This window comes from Chiloscyllium plagiosum, chromosome 13 (assembly GCF_004010195.1).
Source record: "Chiloscyllium plagiosum isolate BGI_BamShark_2017 chromosome 13, ASM401019v2, whole genome shotgun sequence".
NCBI lineage: Eukaryota > Metazoa > Chordata > Chondrichthyes > Orectolobiformes > Hemiscylliidae > Chiloscyllium > Chiloscyllium plagiosum.
The window spans coordinates 8943855-8970257 of NC_057722.1; the positions used below are offsets into that span (position 1 = coordinate 8943855).

At 44.7% G+C, this 26403-nt stretch overlaps 1 protein-coding gene across 4 annotated transcripts in view; it reads right to left on the reverse strand.

Annotated features, from left to right (window-relative positions):
• Positions 1-25632, reverse strand: part of LOC122555734 (glypican-5-like) — a 545068-nt gene extending 519436 nt beyond the window's left edge. For 3 of the 4 annotated variants that reach the window (XM_043701795.1, XM_043701794.1, XM_043701797.1), the window contains exon 1: positions 25432-25632. In XM_043701795.1, coding sequence (XP_043557730.1) covers positions 25432-25597 — 166 coding nt within the window. In that variant the 5' untranslated portion in view covers positions 25598-25632. Of the gene's footprint in view, positions 1-13835; positions 13925-25431 lie in introns of those variants that run through there. The other variant, XM_043701796.1, reaches the window with a different exon arrangement.
• Between the last annotated feature and the right edge of the window lie 771 nt (positions 25633-26403).

Here is a 26403-nt window from a genome sequence, read left to right on the forward strand (position 1 = left end):
GCCTATCACCCTCACCCTCACCTCCTTCTACCTATCGTATTCCCAGCGCCCCTCCCCCAAATTCCTTCCCCTCTACCTTTTATCTCAGCCCGATTGGCACACCAGCCTCATTCCTGAGGAAGGGCTTATGCCCGAAACGTCGATTCTCCTGCTCCTTGGATGCTGCCTGGCCTGCTGCGCTTTTCCAGCACCACACTTTTCAACAATAATGGTATCACAATACAGGTGAGACAATCAGGACTGAGTTGGACCATGAGGGTCTTTGTCCAAATGTCATAGTTGCAGCCCTGTCTCATGAATGACAACCATCCTACAGCCAATGGATCAGGACACCAAGGCAACCTTTAAAGTCTACTAACTTCATTGACTTTATGGACTCTCAGTGAGAAAGCAGGTGGTGAAGGGAAATGTTGAGGAGAAATGTTTTCACTCAGAAAGTGGCGAACCTATGGAATTTTCTTCCACATAATGCTGTGCAGGCCTTCTCAAGATTTCTAGATCCAAAAGGCATCAAAGGGTAGGAGGTGGGTGGGGGGGGGGGGTGAGATGGAGGATCGACCGTCATCATAGCGAATGGTGGAGCTGCCTCCATGGACCAAATGGCCTACTCCTGCTCTTAATTTCTATCTTCCTAAACAGTGGCAGGTACTGGATACTGCTGAGTCTATTGTCCCTGTCAACATACAACCGTAGCACACAAGACTTGTGCTCCAGAACTAGACACAGCCATTAACCGAGCTGTTCCAGTACAGCTACAACACCCAGCATCTACCCTGCAGTGTGGAAAATTGCCATGGTATGTCCTGTCCATGAAATAAAAGGACTGATCCAGTCGGATCAAATCCCATCAGTCCAATCTCAATCATGACCAATTAATGAAACAGCGTTATCAACAGTACTATCAAATGTCACTTACCTGCCAGTAACCTGTTCATCAATGCTCAGTTTGGGTTCTGCATGACCATTCAACTCTGACCTGGATTATAGCCTCAGAACAAACATGACAAAAAGAGTTGAACTCCAGATGTGGGATGAGAGTAATTGCCCTGACCATCAGGGTAGCAGTGTCGTGACATCAAAGATCGCAAATAAATTTGACGTCAATGATAATCAGAGCAAAACTCTTCACTAACTGAAGTCACAGCGAGCACAAAGGAACATGGGTATGTCTGTTCAAATGTTATCATCTCAGCCCCAGAATTTCACTTCAGATATTTCACCACTGACCTTCCTTCCATCATAAATTCAAAAGGGGGAAATGTTCCCTTATGATTGGTTAGGCAATTGCCTAGCGTATTATTCCTAGACTATTAAGCCAGGTAATCTCTAGAGGCCTGGATTCAAATTTCACCACGGCAGCTGGTGGAATTTGAATTTGATAATAATTTGAAAATAAGAGTCTAATGATGACCAGTCCCTTAAGATAGCAGGAAAGGTAGTGGTTAAGAAGACATATGGGATACTTGCCTTTATTAGCCAAGACACAGAGTTTAAGAGCAGGGAGGTTATGCTGGAATTGTATAACACACTGGTTAGGCCACAGTTAGAGTACTGCGTGCAGCTCTAGAATTTTCATTATAGGAAATATGTGATCACATGAGAGAGGGTGCACAGGAGATTTACCAGGATTTTGCCTGGGCTGGAGAGTTCCAGTTATAAAGAGAGGTTGGATAGACAGCAGTTGTTTTCCTAGACTGGAGGAGAGCGAGACAGAACAAGAATGAGATGTATAAAATGATGAGGGGCACACACAGAGTATACAGGAAGGAACCTTTCCCCTTGGTGGAGACATCAACGATAGGTGGGGGGAACACTGATTTAAGGCAAAGAGCTGAGCGTTTAGAAGGAACATGAGGAAATTTTTCTTTCTAGCCAAAGGGTGGTAGGAATCTGGAACTCACTGCCTGTCAGGGGGGCAGAGGCAGAAACTCTCATAACGTTTAAGTTGTGGACTTGTTATGTCACAGCATGCACGGCTACAGACAAGTGCTGGGAAATAGGATTAGAAAGTCTCAGTGGTTGTTTTTGAGCAAGGCAGACTCATTGGAGCAAAGCGCCCTCTTTATGCGATAGAGTCCTCTGTAACTCTATGTAATAAATATCAAGTGACCGCATACAGTCGATGGCAGAGGAGAGGAATAGTCTTGTTGCATACGGTAAAGATATCACAAAGTGTACTTACTAGCTAGTAACATTACATCTATTCAACATCAGGCTGGACTTCAGAGTAAGTATACAATATTGTTTTAGCTACGTGGAAATGAGATGACTGAAACGCTCATCCCACAAACAGTCCTTTAATTCCTGAGCAAAGCTTGTCTCTTGATGTCAGTTAACCCTTTCAGGTACTAACCGACTGATACAACACCTTGTGAGCAGGAGACCCTAAAAGAGAGAGACACCCCCACCTCCAACCTGTTCCAACTTCAAGTTCATCTGAGGACTGACCTACTGTAAATTTGACTGTGAAAGGCCTCACTAGCTGCCAAGATCCTTTCACATTACAGAACCCTCACTTCAACCCGAAATAACCAAAATCGCTTCAGAAACTACACTGCTGCCGCAAAGAATACTGAGTTTATAAACCGAAGACTGAGTTAGCCATAATTTGTAACCATACACCACTTTGACCTGAAGTCAATCTTTGCAAGAGTGCATGTGGGAATGAATGTACATGTTGCATTTTAAATCCATGGTAAATAATTGAAAATAAATGAAGTTTCTTTTAGTTCAAACTCACAAAAGCCTGCTGCTGATGTTATTTATTTGAGATCAACACACCGAGGATAAGAAAAGACACACCACTTACACACAAACGTAAACATCACAGGCTGAAAACGGAAATACATAAATTCTTTCCTTAGCAAAACTGCAAGTATGATGTACTACCAACAACAAAGTCTCAACAGTTAAATTCCACTAACTATATTTACAGTGTGATCAATTACAGAAAAGTACACATGCAGCTACTGCATCATTCTTCCTCTAAGCCTGAGCCAAGCTGAGTGAATAAAGCTGACAAAATGTTTCACTTCGCCTCCCCCCTCCCGGTTACTGTTTTCCTTTACTTACATCTGCATTGGGAAAGCAAATCTTCGCAGGACTTACACACTTAATGGGAAGGTCCTAGGGAGTGTTGCTGAACAAACAGACCTTGGAGTATAGGTTCATTGCTTCTTGAAAGTAGAGTCGCAGGTGGATAGGATAGTGAAGAAGGCGTTTGGTAAGCTTTCCTTTATTGGTCAGAGCATTAAGTATAGGAGTTGGGACATCATATTGCAGCTGTACAGGACGTTGGTTCGGCCACTTTTGGAATATTGCATGCAATTCTGGTCTCCCTCCCATCAGAAGGATGTTGTGAAACTTGAAAGGGTTTAGAAAAGATTTACAAGGATGTCGCCAGGGTTGGAGGATTTGAGCTACAAGGAGAAGCTGAATAGGCTGGGGCTGTTTTCCCTGGAGTGTTGGAGGCAGAGGTGTGACCTCATAGAGGTTTATAACATCATGAGGGGCATGGATAGGATAAATAGACAAAGTCTATTAAGAGGGAACTAGAGGGTATAGGTTTAGGGTGAAAGGGTAAAGATATAAAAGGGACCTAAGGGGTAACTTTTTCACACAGAGGGTAGTACGTGTATGAAATGAGCTGTCAGAGGATGTGGTGGAGGCTGGTACAATTGCACCATTTAAAAGGCATCTGGATGGGTATATGAATAGGAAGGGTTTGGAGGGGTATGGGCCAAATGCTGGCAAATGGGAATAGATTAGGTTGGGATGCCTGGCCAGCATGGGTGATTTGGACCGAAGGCCCTGTTTCTGTGCTGTACACTTCTATGACACTATTTGTTCGCACTCTCCTCTTCAGGAATAACATGGAGCAGTGGAAGGGTTTACAGGCTGGTCAAAGATCTGTCAGGCCTTCAAGTGAGTGTTCCTTCCATGACTGTGGCTGCACAGCTATCCGGAACAGCTGGTTTCAATGCTGCTTCAGCAGAAAACTGCCCATCCATCAGCTTGTCACCCATATCCCGGTAACAATGAATGGAATGCTCCAAATGTGAATGGCTATGTGGCGGCCATTGCTGGAGCAACCTGTTTGCTAACAAGCCTGGGTCTGTAAATTGACAAGCACGAGCCGTACGACACTCAAAAAAATAAAAGATGCAGCTCCATTACACGCGATTGAGGCAACCCAAGGAAACATTCTGATCTGTTACCATTCTTCTGACAAAGCAGCAGTTTCTAAACCTATCCCCTTGACACCGGTGCAATTCTGGAGAGGCTGGCCACACTCGATCACATATAGGCCGGCCTATTTGAAAAGAACAGGCGAGTGGCGAAGCCAAACGTGCATCATGGGAAATATCGGCCATTCCAATACTTCACAGATATGAAGTGGATTCAAGCCTGGCAGTGAGGTAGGTAACAAGGCACATTCACTTTCGCTCAATGGTGGATTTATTCAGAGTGTTGCAGCCTCCTCAATACAACCGCAGTGCCCAGCTGCCTCTTTTTGTGTGATCCCTGTTCCTCATCTCTGCTTATTTAACAAAGAACAAACCATTAACGACCAGTTTGAAGGTCTGGCCGCCATGTTTAACCACCACCATCTACCCTCTGGAAGCCCGCGGCAACATTCTGCCTGTTTCAGAGTCAGACTTTGACCTTGAACTGCTGCGGCTCCTTCCCCATCCCAGGAGTTGCTGCCACCCTCTCCACACCTGCTGACTGCAGTCACCTGTCATCACCCCATCCAAACGTGGGCACGTGGTGCAGTGTGGAAATCGGGTCCCCTTCCCACTGCATCACACATGGTTTAGTGATGCCCGTTCACCACAAGGCTGTCCAGGCACAGCGGGAGTTTCCGTTTCCCAGTGACAGCATAGAGTTATAGAGTCATAGAGATATACAGCATGAAAACAGACCCTTCGGTCCAACTCATCCATGCCGACCAGGTATCCCAACCCAATCTAGTCCCACCTGAAAAGACTTTGTCTATTTATCCTATCCATGCCCCTCATGATTTTGTAAACCTCTATAAGGTCACCCCTCAGCCTCCAATACTCCAGGGAAAACAGTCCCAGTTTATTCAACCTCTCGCTATATCTCAAATCTTCCAACCCTGGCAATATCTTTATAAGTCATTTCTGGACCATTTCAAGTTTCACAACATCTTTCCAATAGGAAGGAGACCAGAGTTGCATGCATATTCCAAAAGTGGCCTAACCAATGTCCCGTACAGCCGCAACATGACCTCCCAACTCCTGTACTCAATACTCTGACCAATAAAGGAAGAAGTTGGAGTTTCTGTTTCCTAATGACAGTAGACTGTGGAGTTTCTGTTTCCTAGTGACAGCAGAAGGGGACTCTCTTGCCTGACTGAGGTGACCAGGGTGGTGGCTGCAGTGGAGATCAGTAGCCACTTAGTCTACAAGAAATACTGGGTCAAATGCTCCAAAAAAATCAACAAACTCCAAGACTCCACTGCAAGGCTCAGTCTAGTCATTCAAACTAGCAGACGCAATGGATCAAACATTGAGAATATGAGAATGGAAGGTAGCGCAGGGAGTTGATGTGTTCTCGCCCCCTTTAGCAGATGGACCTCTGGACTGAACATGTGGGAGCCAATTCATGCTGTGAGAATTGTATCAGTTGCAGGAGAATGGGTTTGTCGAACACATCCCAGAGAGGTGAGAGCAGCTGTCAAAGTACTAAGTGCTTTTCAAAATGTTTCCTGTGTATTGGGAAGATACTTGGTTGTGCTGCCTTGCAGGAGCAAAGAGCACAAACGGTCAAGAAGCTCAAACCATCCATCATCTCCGTACTGAGGATATGATGATCAAGCTGCTCTGGTAGCAAGGCAGACAGGCACTACGCAAACTCAGTGAAACAGCTCAACATGCTCTCCCTTCATTCAACAAGGTTCACCCAAACAAAAGAAACAGCTCCCATTCCTTTCAAATCCACCAGAAAGACTACCTTGCCTACTGTATGCTGTGTTTAACCAGTCATGGAACTGAAGGCAAGTGTTCCACATTTGCTTCCGATTAGAGCAAAAATGTTCAGTTTAATCTGAGGAGCATGTGTTTTCATTAGCATGCATGACCTGCCATTAAAAATATTTTCCTGTCGCTACTCATCCAGAACCACAATCCGCTTTTAATTACCACATCTTCCATAAGGTCAGAAGTGGGATTTTCACTGATGATTGCACAATGTTCAGCACCATTCATGACTGCTCAGATACTGAGGCATTCAATGCCCAAATCCAGTAAGACCTGTGCAATATCCAAATTTGGAATGACATGTGGTAAGTAACATTCACATCACACAAATACCCGCCAATGACCATCTCCAACAAAAGATAATCTAACCACTACCTCTTGACACTCAATGACATTGCCATCACTCAATCTTCCACCATTAACATCCGTGGTGTTACCATTGACGAGTAACGGAACTTACCTAGCCATATAAACACAGTGACTACAAGTGCAAATCAGAGGCTAGGAATACTGCAGCAAGTAACTAACCTCCTGATTCCCCAAAGTCTGCCCATCACCTACAAGGTACAAGGTTGGAGGAAACTCATGCAGACACGGAGAGACTACACACAACCAATCGCCCGAGGCTGGAATCGAACCTGAGCCTCTGGAGCTGTGAGGCAGGAGTGCTAACTACTGAGCCACCATGCCACGTCAGATATGATTCAAAGTATAATGGAACAGGATAATGGTCTACTCCTCTTTTTGATGGTCTTATCAAGAGTCATCCCTTACCCCTTATAAGTAAACTGAAACCCTTCAGTTGGATGTAGATTCCTCCATTAATTGGGGATTGAAAACATGATCCGTCAGATATTTGGTTAACTAAAGGAAAGAGTTAGTAGATATGCTCTTCTTGTCGGATGTGGGAGTTCAGGGAGAGTTTACACGTTACTGAGGATTATATCTGCAATAAATGCTGTTAATTGCAAATCCCATCAGATTGAATGGATCAGTTGGAGATTCAGTTAAAGGCAATGAGGTATTTACAAGACCAAGGCGCAGTTATAGATTAGATTACATTACTTACAGTGTGGAAACAGGCCCTTTGGCCTATCAAGTCCACACCGACCCTCTGAAGAGCAACCCACCCAGACCCATTCCCCTACACCTAACACTATGGGCAATTTTAGCACAGCCAATTCACCTAACCTGCACATTTTTTTTTTGGACTGGGGGAGGAAACCGGAGCACCCAGAGGAAACCCACACAGACACGGGGAGAATGTGCAAACTCCACACAGACAGTTGCCTGAGGCGGGAAATGAACCCAGGTCTCTGGCGCTATGAAGCAGCAGTGCTAACCACTGTGCCACCATGCCGCCCATCAAATAAATAGGAAGGGAGTAAAGTCGCAGATATAGTCACATAGATGGGTTAACTTCAGGAAAGGTAAGAGAGGTAGGCAGGTAGTGCAGGAGTCTTCTGTGGCTACCCCCATTACAAACAAGTATGCTGTTTTGGAAAATGTAGGGTGTGATGGATTCTTAGGGGAATGTAGCAAGATCAGCCAAGTTTCTGGTATCGAGACTGGCTCTAATGCAATAAAGGGTAGGCCAGGTTCCAAGAGATCAATTGTGTTAGGGGACTCTCTAGTCCAAGGCATGGATAGACATTTCTGCGGCCAGCAGCAAAAAAGCAGGATGATGTGTTGCCTCCCTGGTGCCAGGGATCAAGGATGTCTCAGAGAGGGTGCAGGATGTTGTCAAGGTGGGGCGAGACCAGCAGGAGGTCATTGTACACATTAGAACCAATGACATAGGAAGGCAAAGTGAGATTCTGAAGGGAGAATATAGAGAGTTAGGCAGGAATTTAAAAAGGAGGTCCTGGAGAGCAGTAATACCTAGATTACTCTCAGTGCTGCGGGCTCGTGAGGGTAGGGATAGGAGGATAGAGCAGATGAATGCATGGCTGAGGAGCTGGTGTATGGGAGAAGAATTCACATTTTTGGATCATTGGAATCTCTTTTGGGGTAGAAGTGACCTATACAAGAAGGACGGATTGCACATGGATTGGAAGGGGACTAATATACTGGCAGGGAGATTTGCTAAGCTGTTCAGGAGGATTTAAACTAGTAAGGTGGGGTAGGGGAGGGGGGGGTGTGGAGGTGAGACCAAGGGGGATGGTGAGGAAAGAGATCAATCTGAGACTGGTACAGTTGAGAAAAGATCTGTCAAACAGTCAGGGCAGGCAGGGACAAAGCAGAGAGCAAGGTCAGACTGATAAACTAAACTGCATTTATTTCAATGCAAGGGGCCTAACAGGGAAGGCAGATGAACTCAGGGCATGGTTAGAAACATGGGACTGGGAGAACGTAGCAATTACAGAAACATGGCTCAGGGATGGGCAGGACTGGCAGCTTAATGTTCCAGGATATAAATGCTACAAGAAGGATAGAAAGGGAGGCAAGAGAGGAGGGGGAGTTGCATTTTTGATAAGGGATAACATTACGCTGTGCTGAGCTGTGCTGAGGGAGGATATTCCTGGAAATACATCCAGAGAAGTTGTTTGGGTTGAACTGAGAAATAAGAAAGGGGTGATCACCTTAGTTGGATTGTATTAAAGACCCCCTAACAGTCAGAGGGAAATTGAGAAACAAATTTGTAAGGAGATCTCAGTTATCTGTAAGAATAATAGGGTGGTTATGGTAGGGGATCTTAACTTTCCAGACATAGACTGGGACTGCCATAGTGTTAAGGGTTTAGATGGAGAGGATTTTTTCTGATTCAATATTTGGATGTACCTACTAGAGAAGGTGCAAAACTTGACTTCCTGTTGGGAAATAAGGCAGGGCAGGTGACTGAGGTGTCAGTGGGGGTGCACTTTGGGGCCAGCGACCATAATTCTACTAGTTTTAAAATAGTGATGGAAAAGGATAGACCAGATCTAAAAGTTGAAGTTCTAAATTGGAGGAAGGCCAATTTTGACGGTATTAGGTAATAACTTTCAAAAGCTGATTGGGGGCGGATTTTCGCAGGTAAAGGGACGGCTGGAAAATGGGAAGCCTTCAGAAATGAGATAACGAGAGTCCTGTCAGGGTGAAAGGAAAGGCTGGTAGGTATAGGGAATGCTGAATGACGAAAGAAATTGAGGGTTTGGTGAAGAAAAAGGAAGTATATGTCAGGTAGAGACAAGATAGATCAAATGAATCCTTAGAAGAGCATGAAGGTGGTTGGAGGACATTTAAGAGGGAAATCAGGAGGGCAAAACGGGGACATGAGATAGTTTTGACAAATAGAGTTAAGGAGAATCCAAATACAAATACATTAAGGACAAAAGGGTAACTAGGGAGAGAACAGGGCTACTCAAAGATCAGCCAGGCTGCCATTGTGTGGAGCCACAGGAGGTGGGGGAGATACTAAATGAGTATTTTGCATCAGTATTTACTGTGGAAAGGACAAGGAAGGTACAGAATGTAGGGAAATAGATGATGACATCTTGAAAAATGTCCATATTACAGAGGAGGAAGTCTGAATGTCTGGAAACACATAAAAGTGGATAAATCCCAGGTCCTGATCAGGTGTACCCCAGAACTCTGTGGAAGCCTAGGGAAGTGATTGCTGGGCCCCTTGCTGAGATATTTGTATCATCGACAGTCACAGGTAAGGTGCCGGAAGACTGGAGGTTGGCTAACGTGGTGCCACTGTTTAAGAAAGGTGGTAAGGACAAGCCAGGGAACTATAGACCAGTGAGCCCGACATAGGTGGTGGCAAGTTGTTGGAGGGAATCCTGAGGGACAGGATGTACATGTATTTGGAAAGGCAAGGACTGTTTAGGGATAGTCAACATGGCTTTGTGTGTGTAAATCATGTCTCACAAACTTGTTTGAGTTTTTTGAAGGAATAACAAAGAGAATTGATGAGGGCAGAGTGGTGGACGTGATCTATGTGGACTTCAGTAAGGCGTTCGACAAGGTTCCCCATGGGAGACTGGTTAGCAAGGTTAGATCTCATGGAATACAAGGAGAACTAGCCATTTGGATACAGAACTGGCTCAAAGGTAGAAGGCTGAGGGTGGTGGTGGAGGGTTGTTTTTCAGACTGGAGTCCTGTGACCAGTGGAGTGCCACAAGGATCGGTGCTGGTCCACTGCTTTTCATCCTTTATATAAATGATTTGGATGTGAGCATAAGAGGTCTATTTAGTAAGTTTGCAGATGACACCAAAATTGGAAGTGTAGTGGACAGCGAAGAAGGTTACCTCAGATTATAACGGGATCTTGATCAGATGGGCCGATGGGCTGAGGAGTGGCAGATGGAGTTTAATTTAAATAAATGTGAGGTGCTGCATTTTGGGAAAGCAAATCTTAGCAAGACTTATACACGTAATGCTAAGGTCCTAGGGAGTGTTGCTGAACAAAGAGACCTTGGAGTGCAGGTTCCTAGCTCCTTGAAAATGGAGTCGCAGATGGATAGAATAGTGAAGAAGGCATTTGGTATGCTTTCCTTTATTGGTCAGAGTATGAGTACAGGAGTTGGGAGGTCATGTTGCGGCTGTACAGGACATTGGAATATTGAGTGCAATTCTGGTCTCCTTCCTATTGGAAGGATATTGTGAAACTTGCAAAGATTTACAAGGATGTTGCCAGGTTTGGAAGATTTGAACTATAGTGAGAGGTCGAATAGGCTGGGGCTGTTTTTCCTAGCATGTTGGAGGCTGAGGGGTGACCTTATAGAGGTTTATAAAATCATGAGGGGCATGGATAGGATAAATAGACAAAGTTGTTTCCCTGGGGTGGGGGAGTCCAGAACTAGAGGGCATAGGTTTAGGGTGAGAGGAGAAAGATATAAAAGAGACCTAAGGGGCAACTTTTTCACACAGAAGGTGGTACGTGTATGGAATGACCTGCCAGAGGAAATGGTGGAGGCTGGTACAATCGCAACATTTAAAAGACATCTGGATGGGTCTATGAATAGGAAGGGTTTAGAGGGATATGGGCCAGGTGCTGGCAAGGTGGGACTAGATTGGGTTGGGATATCTGGTCAGCATGGATAAGTTGGACCAAAGGGTGCGTTACCATGCTGTACATCTCTATGACCCAATGACTCTCTGTGCAAACCCTTTGTCAAAAATGAGGCACTAGTTACAATTTCTGAGGGTGTATAGACCCTCTGTTTCTCTGCTCCTCCCCCACATTGTGTGGCCTCCCACGCCTTTTCTGTGATCACTGCCTCATGCATGGGGTGCAATTCTATGGAGGCAGCATTCTCAAATCTCAAGCAAGTAAGCGTGTGCATCTTCAACTGGAAGAGGCACTGCCCCAACCTCGACTCACTCACCTGGTCTTCACGTGATCATGAAAGAGGTTCCAGCATGACCAAGCCTTAATGTTGCAGGTACAGTAGACTCACTGCACTGTTCCATCTCCTGCTTCCCCTGCCTGACGTCAGATCATTCCAATGCAGGCCGGACCAGAGTGGGTGATTCTGTGGAGATGAATTGACTCTACCTGCAGAACCGAAACAGCTTAATAAACTTAAAACGCAGATGCATTTGCAAGGTTTGTGAAGGTTTGCAGCTCAGGTTGAGGTTTAGGGTGTAGGTTTGCTCGCTGAGCTGTAGGTTTGATATCCAGATGTTTCATTACCTGGCTAGGTAACATCATCAGCGGCAACCTCCAAGTGAAGCAAAGCTGTTGCCTCCTGCTTTCTATTTATATGTTTGTCCTGGATGGGGTTCCTGGGGTTTGTGGTGATGTCATTTCCTGTTCGTTTTCTGAGGGGTTGATAGATGGTATCTAGATCTATGTATTTGTTTATGGCAGATGCATTTCTCCTGTCGATAAATCCTGACAGACTGGAATCGCAGGCATCTTTACGATTCCCATGACAGAGGAAGTCCTTTGCAAGGCCTCTGCCTCACACAAAAACTAGGGAACCTCTCTCCCTGCTGGTGTGAACAGGTTAGCATTACCCCTGGGTGGGTTGATGTGATCCGAAGCGGCAAGGGCCGGACCAACAAGACGGATGGTCCTGTCACAAACTGCCAAAGGTGCAGAACGATCGGTTAACTAACCTGCTAGGGATATTTTTCTCCAACATAACTTGTATCTGGATGTGTTGGCAAACTAATAAAACTCACAGTTACACAATGACACCCTGTCATCTGTCAGGTGGAGGTTTTGCAGTGAAGCAAACCCTTGTTCAAGGAACATAGTGTTCAGAGGTCCAATCATGACCAAGGAACGTTTGATCAATTGCCAAAACTATGTCCAAAAGTCCTTTAACTTGCAGCTGGCATGGGGTCTGCTGCACGAAGAACCTACGGCAGTTGCTAACTTGGCAAAATTTGAGCTGGGAGTTTCCCAACACAGTCCGTTTGGAAAACAGATTGTTACTGGCAACAAAGCCCTAAAGATAACAAAACCCTCCAAAGAGAAATTGGACTAAATCACTAACGTTGATCCCATAATTGTCATGCAATAACAGAACCAATGCTCAATAACCAATTGCCCTTACTATAGACAGATATAATCAAGGACTCGGAGTGCCAAAACACAGGTCATGTTCCTGGAATTCCATCAAATAGTAATAGATTGTATCTCAGGCTTCATACTTCAACAGCTTTTCCAAAACCTTACTCAGAATGCTGTAATCTGTGAAGGTTTACAGTCATCCAAACCACAGAGGATCTTTGAATGCAGCTGCGTTGTTGTGGACAGGCACTGACAGAGCTAAACAGCAGTCAGCAAGTCTTCCCCTACTGATCAGAATCCTTCTTCAAACCTTGACTCACTTATTAATGCCACTGGTTCTGAGCCATCAGGGTGTGGGTTGGATTTCCACCCCAGTTATTTGACCAGCTAAGTCAGTGCTTCCCAAACTACTTTCCAATACAAAATCACTATAACACTGAAAGTGAATATGGTCCCAAACACCAAAATACAGAAAACAGCAATAAAGAAGCATAGTAACATTCAGTAGATAATTACTAAAGTCCATATGACTCTTACATCTATCACGTTATTTCAGCCATTTGGATTATCTCTAGCACCATCTTATTTTTGAATTTGTTTTGTAATTATCTCTCTGAATTAATTCATTGGATCATAAGTCATCCGTTCACTTGCTATTCAGCTGTTGATACTTTACTCACACCACTTGACACTTTAGATCACCTGCAGAGACCTCTTATTCAGCCTGACGATACTCCCCTCACTACTATGTGTACTTATCTTCACACATTCTCAATTATGTTGCTATTATCTCTCCGCCTATATATTCTGTACATGTGCGCTTCCCTCCACTTCACTTGGTGAAGACGCAGCACTTCAAAAACTTATGAGTTCAAATAAACCAGTTTGATTGTAACCTGATAACGTGTGACTTCTGACATTGTCCACTCCAGTCCAACGCCTGCATCTCCACATCATGGATATCGATCAATATACATCATCTCAATCTAAAAATGCATATGTTGGAACACTTTGTAACAAAATTATTATTATATTTACTCACCAAGCACAACGTGTTATGGACCAGACCAAACCCCCTTAAAATATTCAGAAGATAGCCTAGACCATAACTTTTTTTGTTTTAAAGATAATTATAATGTATTGCATTCCAGATGCAATTCGACTGGTCAAACTGCCAGATTTAAAACAAAACACACTTTATTCATCCACTTAGATAAAATACAACAAAAGAAAGAAGGAATTGGAATTACTTAATTCTATTGGCAAACTTAACAGAATTATACATACAGCAACTTTTACTAATTAACTGCTCCAATATAGCAAAATCCCATAAACACACCCCTCAGCAAAAGGCAAATTCAGAACACAGACTGTCTCACCAACAGTTCTCCAGTCCATGAGGAAAAAAACATCAAAAGTCAATTCTGTAAGAGTGAGAACTCCAGTTTTCAGATACAGCAAAGTGAGATGTAGCAGCTTTTCAGAACCTGGAAACTAAACCTAAAATCCCCAGTTCTGTGGTCGGGAGCTTGACCACACCCACTCAGGCTGATTCTATTGTTCCAACTTGTGAAAAAAAACACACAAGGCCTCAAAAGTTGTTTATTCTATCTTAGACTGCTTGGCTCCTGTCCCCCAGTCTCTCTCTGAAAGAAACTAGGTCAAAACACACCTCTTAAAGCACAGTATTGTCACAAATAAAACACGTCTGTGAATGCTCAATTTTCATTTGGATGTCCATTTGATTGCAGACAGTTAAAAAAGAGAACAAATCCCTGGAAATCAATGCACTGACTGCATGCATATCATCTTGCTAATGGACATCACAAAAAATATGCTTGGTGAGCCTTGATTCCAATGCTAAATGTAGTATGTGTACTGTTACGTTGTGCAGTCACCATACAACCATAAGGCATAAAAGCTGGTCAACGTTAATCCACTGAAATGCAAGATGATGCATTTTGGGAGGTCTAATCCAGGAGGGATATATGCAGTAAATGGCAGAACCCTCAGAAGCATACGGGGGATCTGGGTGTTCTGGTCCACAGTTCCCTCAAAGTGACAACACAAGTGGATAAAGTGGTCAAGAATGACATGTTTGCTTTCATCAGAGCATAGAGTATGAACATTGGCAAGTCACATTGCAGATGCATAGAGCTTTGGTTATGCCACATTTGGGATGTTGTATACAGTTCTGGTCACCACACAATCAAGAGGGATGTACGGCTTTGGAGAGGATACAGAAATGGTTTATCAGGATGTTGCCTAGTTTGGAGGCCATGACGAGAGATTGAACATTCTCAGCTCGATTTCAACTGAACATCGGAGGGTGAGAAGGACCTGGATAGAGATTTACAAAATGGTGAGAAGCATGGATAGAATGGATAATTGGGGTCTTTTTCCCATGGAGAAAGTGAGGACTGCAGATGCTGGAATTCAGAGCTGAAAATGTGTTGCTAGAAAAGCGCAGCAGGTCAGGCAGCATCCAAGGAGCAGGAGAATCGACGTTTCAGGCATGAAGAAGGGTTCATGCCTGAAACGTCGATCCTGTCTTTTTCCCATGGTAGAAATATCAATTACTAGGAGACATGGGTTTGAGGTCAAAGGAGGAAAGTTTAAAGGAGATGTGAGAGCCAAATTTTTTTAAACAGAGGGTATTAACAGTATGTAATGTGCTGCCAGAGGAGATGGTGGAGACATACAATAGCAACGCTTAAGAAGCATCTTGACAGATAGATTAACAGGCAGGAAATAGAGGGATAGAGATTGCATCGAGGCAAAAGGTTTTTCGTTTAGAAAGAGGTCATTTGTTGGCGCAGGCTTGGTGGGCTGAAGGGCCTGATCCTGTGCTGAATTACTCTTTGTCCTTTGTACTTCGGGAGTTGGTATTCCAGCCCATCGAGTCTGCTCCTCCATTCAATGAGATCATGGCTGACCGGATAATCGAGGAGAAAGTGAGACTGCAGATGCTGGAGATCAGAGCTGAAAATGTGTTGCTGGAAAAGCGCAGCAAGTCAGGCAGCATCGAAGGAACATGAGAATCGACGTTTCGGGCATAAGCCCTTCTTCAGGAATCGGATAATCCTCAACACCAGTTTCCCGCCTCTTTCCCATCACCCTCGATTCCTTTAATGATTAAAATCCATCTCAGACTTGAATATTCTCAATGGTCCAGTCTCTACAGCCTCTGTGGTAAAAAATTCCACAGATTCACTATCCTCAGAAAAGAGTTCCTCCTCACCTCTGAACCTTTACTCTGAGATTATGCCTTCTGGTGCTACCCTCTCTCACAAGGGGAAACAACTTGTATTAGTGCACCCAGTATCTCTGTAGCTATTTTCTCTAATATCCTAGGATTCATCCCATCAGGTCCAGGGGACTTATCAGCCTTTAGTTCCAATAGTTTCCCTCGTTTTTTTTCTCTGGCAAAAGTTATTGTATTTATCCCTCTCCCTTTATTGCTCCTTGATTATTAATTATTAGCTTTGAAAATCTAATGGCGCCTTTTACTGTGAAGACTGATGCAATTCATTTCCACATTTTGAAGACACTGTGAGATCTATGTAAACTTACTTGTCACAACCCTCTTCATCATTTCTGTGATCCCTGTTGGGATGATCACCTACAGTTTGGGAACCACTGATCCATCTAATCCAGCACCTGGAAGTCCCCCAGTCTTTCTCACCTCTGCACAGTGCTATGCCCTGACAACTCCAGGAACTTTGTACACCATGAAGAGAACTCTGGTTGCACAGATGCAAACAGAAAATGCTGCAGATACCCAGCAGGTCTGGCAGTATCTGTAAACAGAGGAAAAGCTAACATTTCAGCTCACTAACCTAACCTTGTCTCTGAACTGAGGGAGTCAGCGGGCTAGAGGCTTAAGCAGAGAGGGATGGCCAGCGTAATTGGAATGGGGACAGTTGTGGGTCCAGGGACCAGTGCGGGTGGTCAGTGGCTTATGAGACCAGTCAGACCATGTGTTGTAGCCCCTGCATTAATCTACTGCAGGACCTTTATAGGAAGACTGTAATGTTTATCTTTTTAACTTTAGTTTTTATTTTCCTAACTTATGCAGTGAATAACTGCAAGGTAGTGTAACTTTTTTTCTTTACTTTGTCTATTTTGTATCTAAGATTTGCACCGAGGTCCTTGAGATGGCACGGTGAGGAGCGACATTGTAAACCTTTCACTGAACTCCTATAGGAGAAAATGAGTACTGCAGATGCTGGAGATCAGAGTCGAAGAGTGCGGTGCTGGAAAAGCACAGCAGGTCAGGCAGCATCCGAGGAGCAGGAGAGTCGCTGTTTCGAGCAAAGGCTCTTCCTCTTCAGCTGCTGCCTGACCAGCTGTGCTTTTCCAGCACCACACTCTTCCACACTATATCCTATACTTGAGTACACATTACAATAAAGCAAATTCTGAAAGTGTAATAGGCTCTGAGCAAGTAAAATGGGGCAGAGGGGAGAAAGAACAAAAGGGAGGGCTGTGTCAGGTTGGAACATGTGAGAAATAACTGACTCAAAATGTCATTATATAAAAGGCAAAGGGAGTCATAGTTATAATCGAGAAACAAAAGATTTGCTCAATATGGGTGTGATGGCAGCATAATGACTGAAAGCAGACTTTTTAAATTCACAGGATGTGAGCATCACTACCTCCGCCAGTACTTACTGCACATCCCAGAGGGAAGTTACAAATTAACCATATTGCGGTGGACCTGGAGTCACATGTAGGCCAGACCAAGTAAGCTTGCTACCCTAAAGGAAAGTGAACCAGATGGTTTTTTCCTGGCAATCTTTCACAGTCCTCGTTAGACTCTTATTTCCAGATTTTTACTTAATTCAAATTTCACCATCTGCCATGGTGTGATTTGATCCCAGGACCCAAAACTTTACCTTGGTCTCTGGATTACTAGTCAAGCAAATAATACTACTAGGCTATCGCCTCCTCAGAAAACAAAAGTTCAGGTCATGCACATGTGGAAGGAAAACAGAAAGGAAAGTGGTCTGAAACTGTTGGACTTGCTGTTGAGTCTAAACGGTCTAATTGAAAGATGCATTGCTGCTACTTAAGTTTGGGTTAAGCTTAATTAGAACACCCCAGCAAGCCAAGGGCAGAACAATGGGGGTTTATGCTCAAGGACTGAGCATAGGTGTTCCAGAAAGCAATCACTTAATATGCATTTGGTGTCCACAATGGAAAAGAGATCACATTGTGAGCAATGAATGCAATGGACTAGGTTGAAAGAGGACAATAAGTTGCGTCTTCACATGGAAGGAATGTTTGGCTTTGGGTCAGTGAGGAGGGAGGAGATAGAGTCATAGAGCACGGAAACAGAACCTTCAGTCAAACTTGTCCATGCTGACCAGAATCCTAAATTCATCTAGTACTATTTGCCAGCGGCCGGTGGCACAATGGTTAGCACTGCTGCCTCACAGCGCCAGAGACCTGGGTTCAATTCCTGCCTCAGGCGACTCTCTGTGTGGAGTTTGCACATTCTCCCCGTGTCTGTGTGGGTTTGCTCCGGGTGCTCCGGTTTCCTCCCATAATCCATTGGTGTGGACTTGTTGGGCCGAAGGGCCTGTTTCCACACTGTAGGTAATCTAAATATCCCTCTAAAGCCTTCCTATTCATGTACCCATCCAGATGTCTTTTAAATGTTGTAATTGTACCAGCCTCCACCACCTCATTTGGCAGCTCATTCCATACACGCACCACCCTTTGCATGAAAAAGGTTGCCCCATAGGTCCCTTTTATATCTTTCCACTTTCTCCTTAAAGGTACACCCTCTAATTTTGGACTCTACCCCTGGGAGAAAGAACTCAGCTACTCATCCTATCCATGTCCCTCATGCTTTTATAAACCTCTATAAAGTCACCACTCAGCCTCTGATGCTGAAGGGAAAATAGCCCCAACCAGTTCAGACTCTCCCTGTAACTCAAACCCTTCAACCTCATGAACGTCTTTATAAATCTTTTCTGCGTCCTTTCTAGTTTTTTTAAAAGGTTCGAGATAAGATGGCAAGTGCTCCAAGTCCTACATTTACATGGGAATGTACTCTGGAAAGGGACAGAATGTTGGGGGAGGGAGTTGATTGAGGAACGGACCAGGGTGTCACAGAAGGAATGGTCCCTGTGGAATTCTGACAGAAGAGGGGAGGAAAAGATGTGTTTGGTGGTGGCATCATGCAGGGGTTAATGGAAATGGCATAGGATTAAGCATTGAATATGGTGGTTGGCAGAGTAAAAAGTGAGGACAAGTGGAACACAATCATTCTTCCCTGAGAGGGAAGAAAGGGAATGAAGGCAGAAGTGTGAGAAATGGGTCAGGCACGGTCACGGCCATGCTTCACCGTAGTGCAGACAGTCCTGAGTTTGGGAAAACTGAAGACATATGAGAGGCACTGATATGGAAATCTGCATAATCAGACCTGATATGCTGTGGATGGAGAAAATGGGAGAATGGATTGGAGCAGGAGGTAGGGTGTGAGAAAGTGTGGTTGTGGAGTGGTTGCATTTACAAGAAATATCAGTCAAAGGCATTGCCCAGGAAATGGACAAAGTTAAAAAAAAATCACATGATACCAGGTTATAGTCCAACAGGTATTTTTGGATGTACAAGCTTTCGGAATGCTGCTCCTTCGTCAGGTAGCCAGGAAATGGAGACAGAGAAGTCAAGGAGGATGAGGAACATGTCTGAGGTGGTCTGGGGGAAGTTGAGAGAAAGGTGGAGTCAAATGCGAATTTGATTAAGCTTTCTTATTCAGGGTAAGAGCAGGAAGGGGCAATAATCTAGTTTTCAAAGTTATCCAGAAAAAATGGGGTTGGGTGGAATGGCTATGCACAAGCTGTTTCTATTTGTCTGGATGGGTAAGTTCTAGATTGCTGGCTGGCTGCTCAATTACAAGATGAGTTCAGAGCTGTGTAGAGAGAGTGCCACACTTTCGGGTGAGATATTCAATTGAAGCACTGCCTGTCCTCTCAGATGGATGTAAAAGATACCAAGACATTATTTCAAGAGGGGCAGGGAATTCTCTCTGGTGTCCTGGTCAACATTTCTAAAATAACGTCTGTCACCAAGTTTAATTACACATGGAATATTCTTGACATTGATCCAGCTCCCTCAAAGCCAGCTCTCAGAGCGAACAGAACCCCTGAAAGTCCTATTTATTTTTTTTTCCCATTTATCTTTTTTTCTTTTTTTTTGTTGTTTTTTTTAAAATTTAACCCCCACACTACCACCTAAGTGCGGTAGTGCTTATTTTATCCCCAGCACCCATGGTGTGTGTGCGCAGGTGTGAGACACAGTGGGAGACACAAAGTGCACAAATCATTATTCAAATTCCACCACCAGGAAGATAGGAAAACACCCGGGTGGCCAGTGACAAACACTGCCCTTAAAGTCCTATTTATTTATTTTTTTTTTTCCTGACACGCCTTACGACCACCTCTAGGACAGCCCGCCCTGGTACCCGCCCAGGGTGACATCGGTCAGGACAGCCTACCCACCTTCCGGCTTCACTAACCGCACACAGCACCTTTCGGCCATCTCTGGGGCAGAGGGTCCCTGTTTATTTTTTTTTTCCCCGCCCAGGGTGACATCGGTCAGGACGGCCTACCCACCTTCCGGCTTCACTAACCACCCTCAGCACCTTTCGGCCATCTCTGGGGCAGAGGGTCCCTGTTTATTTTTTTTTTCTCTTAACAATTTAACCCCCACACTACCACCTAAGTGCGGTAGTTAATCCCTGGTTTATTTTTTATTTTTTTATTTTTTTAAACAATTTAACCCCCACACTACCACCTAAGTGCGGTAGTGCTTATTTTATCCCCAGCACCCATGGTGTGTGTGTGCAGGTGGGAGACACAGTGGGAGACACAAAGTGCACAAATCTTTATTCAAGTTCCACCACCAGGAAGATAGGAAAACACCCGGGTGGCCAGTGACAAACACTGCCCTTAAAGTCCTATTTATATCTGTCTGCCAGGGCTCCCTGATTGGACCAGGTTAACAGCCCCAATCAGGGAACTCATATTCTATGAGGACCACCTGACTGATCTCATTACAATCACTACAGTTTCCATGAAGGTGGACTTGCCTCTAAGAAGCCCCACACACATTGAGCATCATGCCGCTGCATGACTTATGCTTACAGAAACCACTGCTACACATGGACTTTGTGGGCACATGCAAGAGGAAGAAATAGTTGGTTCTAGTCGTTAGCTGTTCCTTAACCATCACTGCTGCAAAACAGATTATGTGGTCCTTAGTACAATGACGGTGGTGGGAGCTATCATGTGCAAACTGGGTGGTATGTTCCCTACCAATGTGATGACATCTGAAACATGTTTCATTGGCTGTGAAATGTTTTGGGACTCCCTGCTGTGGTGAAAAGCATCACATAAATCACAGTTCTTTCTCTTTATTTCCCACACAATTCGCTGTGAAGCACCTTTGGGCCTTTCACTAAGTGCAAGCTGTTGCAATAAAAAGGAAAAGCCCTCATAAAAAAATGAAAGCAACATGTCCAAATATTTCATAAAATTGTTTGACAACTGTGAAGACCAGAGGGGCGTTTAACCCATGGAACGGGTCAAATTTTGGAGAGTTTGCTTCTGATGCAAAGAAGAGAGAAACAGGGCAACTTCAGGATTAAATGAAACTCATAACCTACAGGTACAAATTGGGCTTGCACTCAGTAACAACACAGGATGAATGAGACTATAATTGCTCCTGGGCTGCATTTTACCAGCCCCCAGTTTGGCAGAAATTGAGGCATGTGTAGGGGTGAGTGCGCCATCAGGACTAGTTTTTTTTAGACCTGACATCAAGGCTATGAGGCCAGAATAAAACTTAGCCCAATGAGTCTGCTCGATGGTAGTGTAAGGCACAAGGTCGTGGGCTCAAGCCACACAAACTCTAGGGTAGTCCTCAGCTCAAAACTAAGAGAGTGCTACATTGTCAGAGGTGCTGTCTTTCAGATGAGACATTAATCTGAGGCCGTGTTCACTCTCTCAAGTGGGAGTAATAGATCCCATGGCCACTATAACCATGGTCACTATTTTACCGAAATCATTGGAACAAGTTTATCGGGTCATCGTCACACTGCTCCTTATGGGAGCTTGCTGTGCACAAATTAGCTGCTGGTTCCTCCATTACATCAGTAGTGATGCTTCGAGAAACTCAGTGGTTGAAAAGAATTTAGGGACATGCTGAGATTGTGAAATGTGCCATATAAATGCAACGCTTTTCTAAGAAAAAAGATCAACATTCCCTTACAAAAGGATTACTACCTGGTATTACACTATCCTAGTTTCCTGTGCAATCTGCTCAGTAGATGATAAAATGTACATTAATGGGTCACTTTCTCCCCTTAACTACTGAAGTGGCCACTATTTCAGTTCAACATTCCAAAGTCTGACATGTGTGCTAATGCCCAGGACATTGAAAGTGACAATTTGCTGACTCCTTGTAAACAAATACAGGCCTGAGTGACCACAATTTCCAAAAGGGGACAACAACATCCAACCTTGCCCTTTCCAGCACAAGGACCCAGAAGACTCCCACTGAATGTGTACAGAATACAGGAGGAATCCCAGTTGATATTCTGTCCTCACTTAGCACTCACCGTGAGAGGCTACAGCAAGCATCAAAGCCAACCTGAAATAGGAATCTGGTGAACTCCTTCCATCTTTTCCCCAGCTCCCACTGTGCCACTCACCCCACGCTTACTACAGTCACTTCCCTGGAGCCAAATCATACATACTCCATGTAAAAATAATAGAAGCACCCACATTCTGGACTCCTATCCTTGGTTCTGGACTTACGATTAGAATCAAGTGAGCTTTGCCCACTTTGCCCATAAGGTTTCTGAAGGAACAGTGCAGGGTCACCCTTTTATTTACATGTGCACACTACACTGGCTGTGGCCCAGCCAGCTCAGAGTCAGTCCCCGAAGTGAGGAGATTCTGAATCCCCTGTTTTTATTTTTTTCAAACTCAATCCTTCATTGATTTTACTTTGTAAAATGGTTCAAATAACAATGATTCATGTAAAACTCTGTTATCTCACTTTTTAGATTAGAATCAATCTAAACATCATGGCATAGACAGAGAACACAGGGGGCTAACACCTTCAACATATTGTCTAGCTATCACCATTGTTAACAGCTAACCCGAGAATGCAACTTTTAAAAAAAGGTTTTGTGATTTACACATGAAAGAAGTGAAACTATCATGGTATTCGAACAGATGAAAGACTCAACAGACAATCACAGTATTTTTCAATGTATAATTTCAGTTACATCACACTGTAAATTTTTGCAATAAATTCTGTGCCTTACAATTGTGCCCTCCACAACCACCTGATAAAGGAGCAGCGCTCCGAAAGCTAGTGCACTCCCAATTAAGCCTGTTGGACTATAACCTGGTGTTGTGTGATTTTTAACAATGTCATCTACAAATTAGAAAAATACTTTCTCCATTGCACTGCTAAAGTATTTTACTTCACACACACAAGAAAGAAAATACCACCATTCACAGACATTTTGTAAGAGCATCTTAGATGATATCAAGGCCAAGATTAGTGGTTATAGGTCAGCCAGGACTTTCCTGATTGGCCCAGGTTAATAACCCCAATCAAGGATCTCATAGTCAATAAGATTCACCTGGTTCCAATCTCTACAGTTCCAACTCCCTTGCACAGATCCTAACACGTAATGTCCCTTCAGTCTAAAGGGTTACTGCTACATCCTCCATTCAACTACAGCATTAGCACAGAAAGTGTCCACAATTGTAAAGGGTTTGACAGGATCTCACTGCAGGGTGATGCAGATTTAAGATAATTGTCAAAAAAAGGAGCAAATTTACGTGCTGGTTTGACACATCAAGCAATCCCTGAACAAAACAAAGGAACAAAACCAATTAGGTAGCTATTTCCGAGACCTGGTATAGGGACGATGGGATACATGTTACTGTACGGTTCTGCAGTTCATTGCAGTAACTGGGGGCAGTTTAGCTCACTTCCAGTCTGTTGATAAAAGTACAATTTAAAACAGTTCCAGGAGGGGAAAAAAAACACTTCTGAAGCTTTGAGGCATGTTCTAGGCTGGTCAGGTCAGGTTTCCGAGGAAGTGGAACAATTTCTCCACAAGGCCTCGGGATAGTGAGGAGAAAGTGGGTGGGCTGGCAGACCCAGTTAGGATTAAACACTTAGCAGAAACTACTGCAGCAGCAAAATAAGTGTTCTCTAAAGCCACTGCACCAGCCGCTGAGTTAATGCAGGGTGAAACTGAGTCACACTGAGCAGTCAAGCCCCAGGCTCCAGCTCCAGTTTGCACTGAGTTAGCAAAACCCAAATAGTACAATTGCTTCTGGACAGGGAAGGGAGAGAATGCAGGGTTAGTGCAGAGGAATGAGCCTGTCTCAGATCCCAAATAATATTTGGCGCTCCCCGTTGAGAAGTGTGCAACAATCAATAATGGTCACAGATGTCTCGGTTGTGAAGCACCCCGTTGCCAAATAGCCAACGAGCCATGTGGCCCCAGGCTTATAGAATGGTCTCCGTGCCTATAGCAACATACCCCACCAATGTTCCACAGAAAAGGAAAAGGCTACACAATAAAGGGACCAGAAATTATTCCACTTTTCAGACACTCAAATTGAGCACCAAAGGGGGACTTTTGTTTTGCACCAGCAGATGGTAAATGTTCAGACCTTTCTCTTTAACTGCTACACACCCCAAATGCAGTTCCCAGTCACAACAACAAACAGTCCCCCCAGCAATGCATATTCACACAGAGAGAAACCTGAAATAACTAATGATGTGAATTAGGCAACACATTGTGCATTGTCACAGGATTGACGTGGCTGGCAATGAAAGAGCTTAAACTGAGAGAGGGAAAAGGAATGACAAAGACTGATACAGCAATGGTGAGAAATTCAAAACACTCCGAGTTTGCTTTCATTCAAAAGTAGAACTTGGACTATGCTCAAAGTAATTAATGGCAACTTGCACATTCTACATTCCCTTCCCAGACCCCCTCTTCCTCACCCCCACCTCCTGCCGCATTCTTTTCTTCTCCCATCTTTTTACAACACATGGGTGCCTTTGGCTGGGCCAGCATTTATTGCCCAGAGGGCAATTCATAGCCTGCTGTGGGTCTGGAGTCACATGTAGGCCAGACCAGGTAAAGACAGCAGATCTCCTTCCCCAAATAAGCTTTGGTGAACCAATAATTATGTGGTCAATGTTAGATCAGTTTTTAAATGCCAGATTTCAATGAATTCAAACGTCACCATCTGCCCTGGTGACAATCTCCCTCAGTTGTGCACTGACTAGTCCAAGTGACATTACCACCATGTCACCACCTCCCTCATGTTTGTTCCTTCTGCTTGATCTTCTTCATCCTCACCCAAGCTTTTTTCCCTCTCCTCTCCCTCCCTCCCTCCCCTTCTTCCCCTGCTCCTCTCTCCTTCCCTCCATCTCTTCCCTCCCTTCCCTCCCAGCCCAAGAGACGACAAGTGACTGAACACAGTTATACATCAGGGTGCAAGACCAGGAGATGGGAGGGTAACTCCGGCATGTCCAGTGCTTCAAGGGTGGGGGCAGTTTGCCAGGTTAGACCCTGCCAAGCACTTTGATCACAGCGTTAGTCCCGAGTAACAGCCAGCCCCAGTGGACAGCAGACTGATTCGGGACTGACCGTTTGCAATAACACCACCTCCCCCCCCCCCCCCCCCCCAAAGATACCCGGCGGTAAATCCACAATTCATTTTGGTTACAAACGCATTGAGGGGGAAAAGCATGCGAAAGCTAATCGGCGAAGACAAATTCAAAAGATGCATGAAGTCTTAACGCGAGAGAGCGGGGGGGGGGGGAGCAAGACAGGTTAGTTTTTAATCGCGGGTTGCAGTTGCAATCTGTTAATTCCCATTGCAAAATCGACGCCCTCCAACTCCTTCGCAGACTAACCTTTCCCGGGAAAATCCGGCACAAATTTGAGTGGCCCGATCTGACGGAGCTGAAAAGCGGTCCTCACTTCGTGACAACTCGGATTTATCAGGTGGACCCCAGTCAGGCCACCGAGTAGCAGCGACAGAGGCAGAACCCACTGCAGACGTCTCATTCTGAATTCCATACCGGCAGGTATATACACACACACACACACACACAGAGACACCACACTTTGCCCCACCCCTCCCACCCACCCCCACACACACACACACACTCTGAATCAAAGAAACAATAAAAAAAGAAATCGTGTTTGTTTTTCTCTCTCACTTGCAAACTTTTTTTCTCTCTCTTTCAGAAGTTCAGTGGCTCATGCCTGGTATCTCCTGAGTTGCACACACTCTGTATATATGTGTCTGTGTGTGTGTGTGTCTGTGGAGCTCTCGCTGCTCCCCCCTGTGTTGGACCGGGAGACGCTGAGGCTGGAGTTCAGTTTGCCTCTACCTTGTCCCCCACAGCTTGGGAAATCGGCCTCTTTGCTGCTGCTTCGCCCATTGGCTCGCTATTCTTAGCCCTGACCCCTCTGAGTGAAACCTCCTTGAACACGCCGCCGCTGCTGCCCCCGAACAAACGCCCCATTCTCCAGCCTCTTACACTTGCCAGCCTTTTTTCTGAAACACCGGCTGACTTTGATAACTTGGGCTCCAAGTGTGGGAGCCAGGTTCCCCCCCTTTGGCTCTGCATCAGACCGGGAACTCTATTTCAATTCGATTTAGTTGCAATCCTTCAGGGAAGGAAATCTGCCATCCTCACCTGGTCCGGCCCGACATGTGACTCCAGACTCACAGCAATGAGGTTGACTCCCTCAAATGGCCCGATCAGTTCAAGGGCATAGAGAGATCCACAATAAATACCAACCAGACAGCAGACACCCCCCACCCCTCCCCTATCCCACCAGCGAGTAAATAAAATTTAAAACATTGAAGGGCGGCA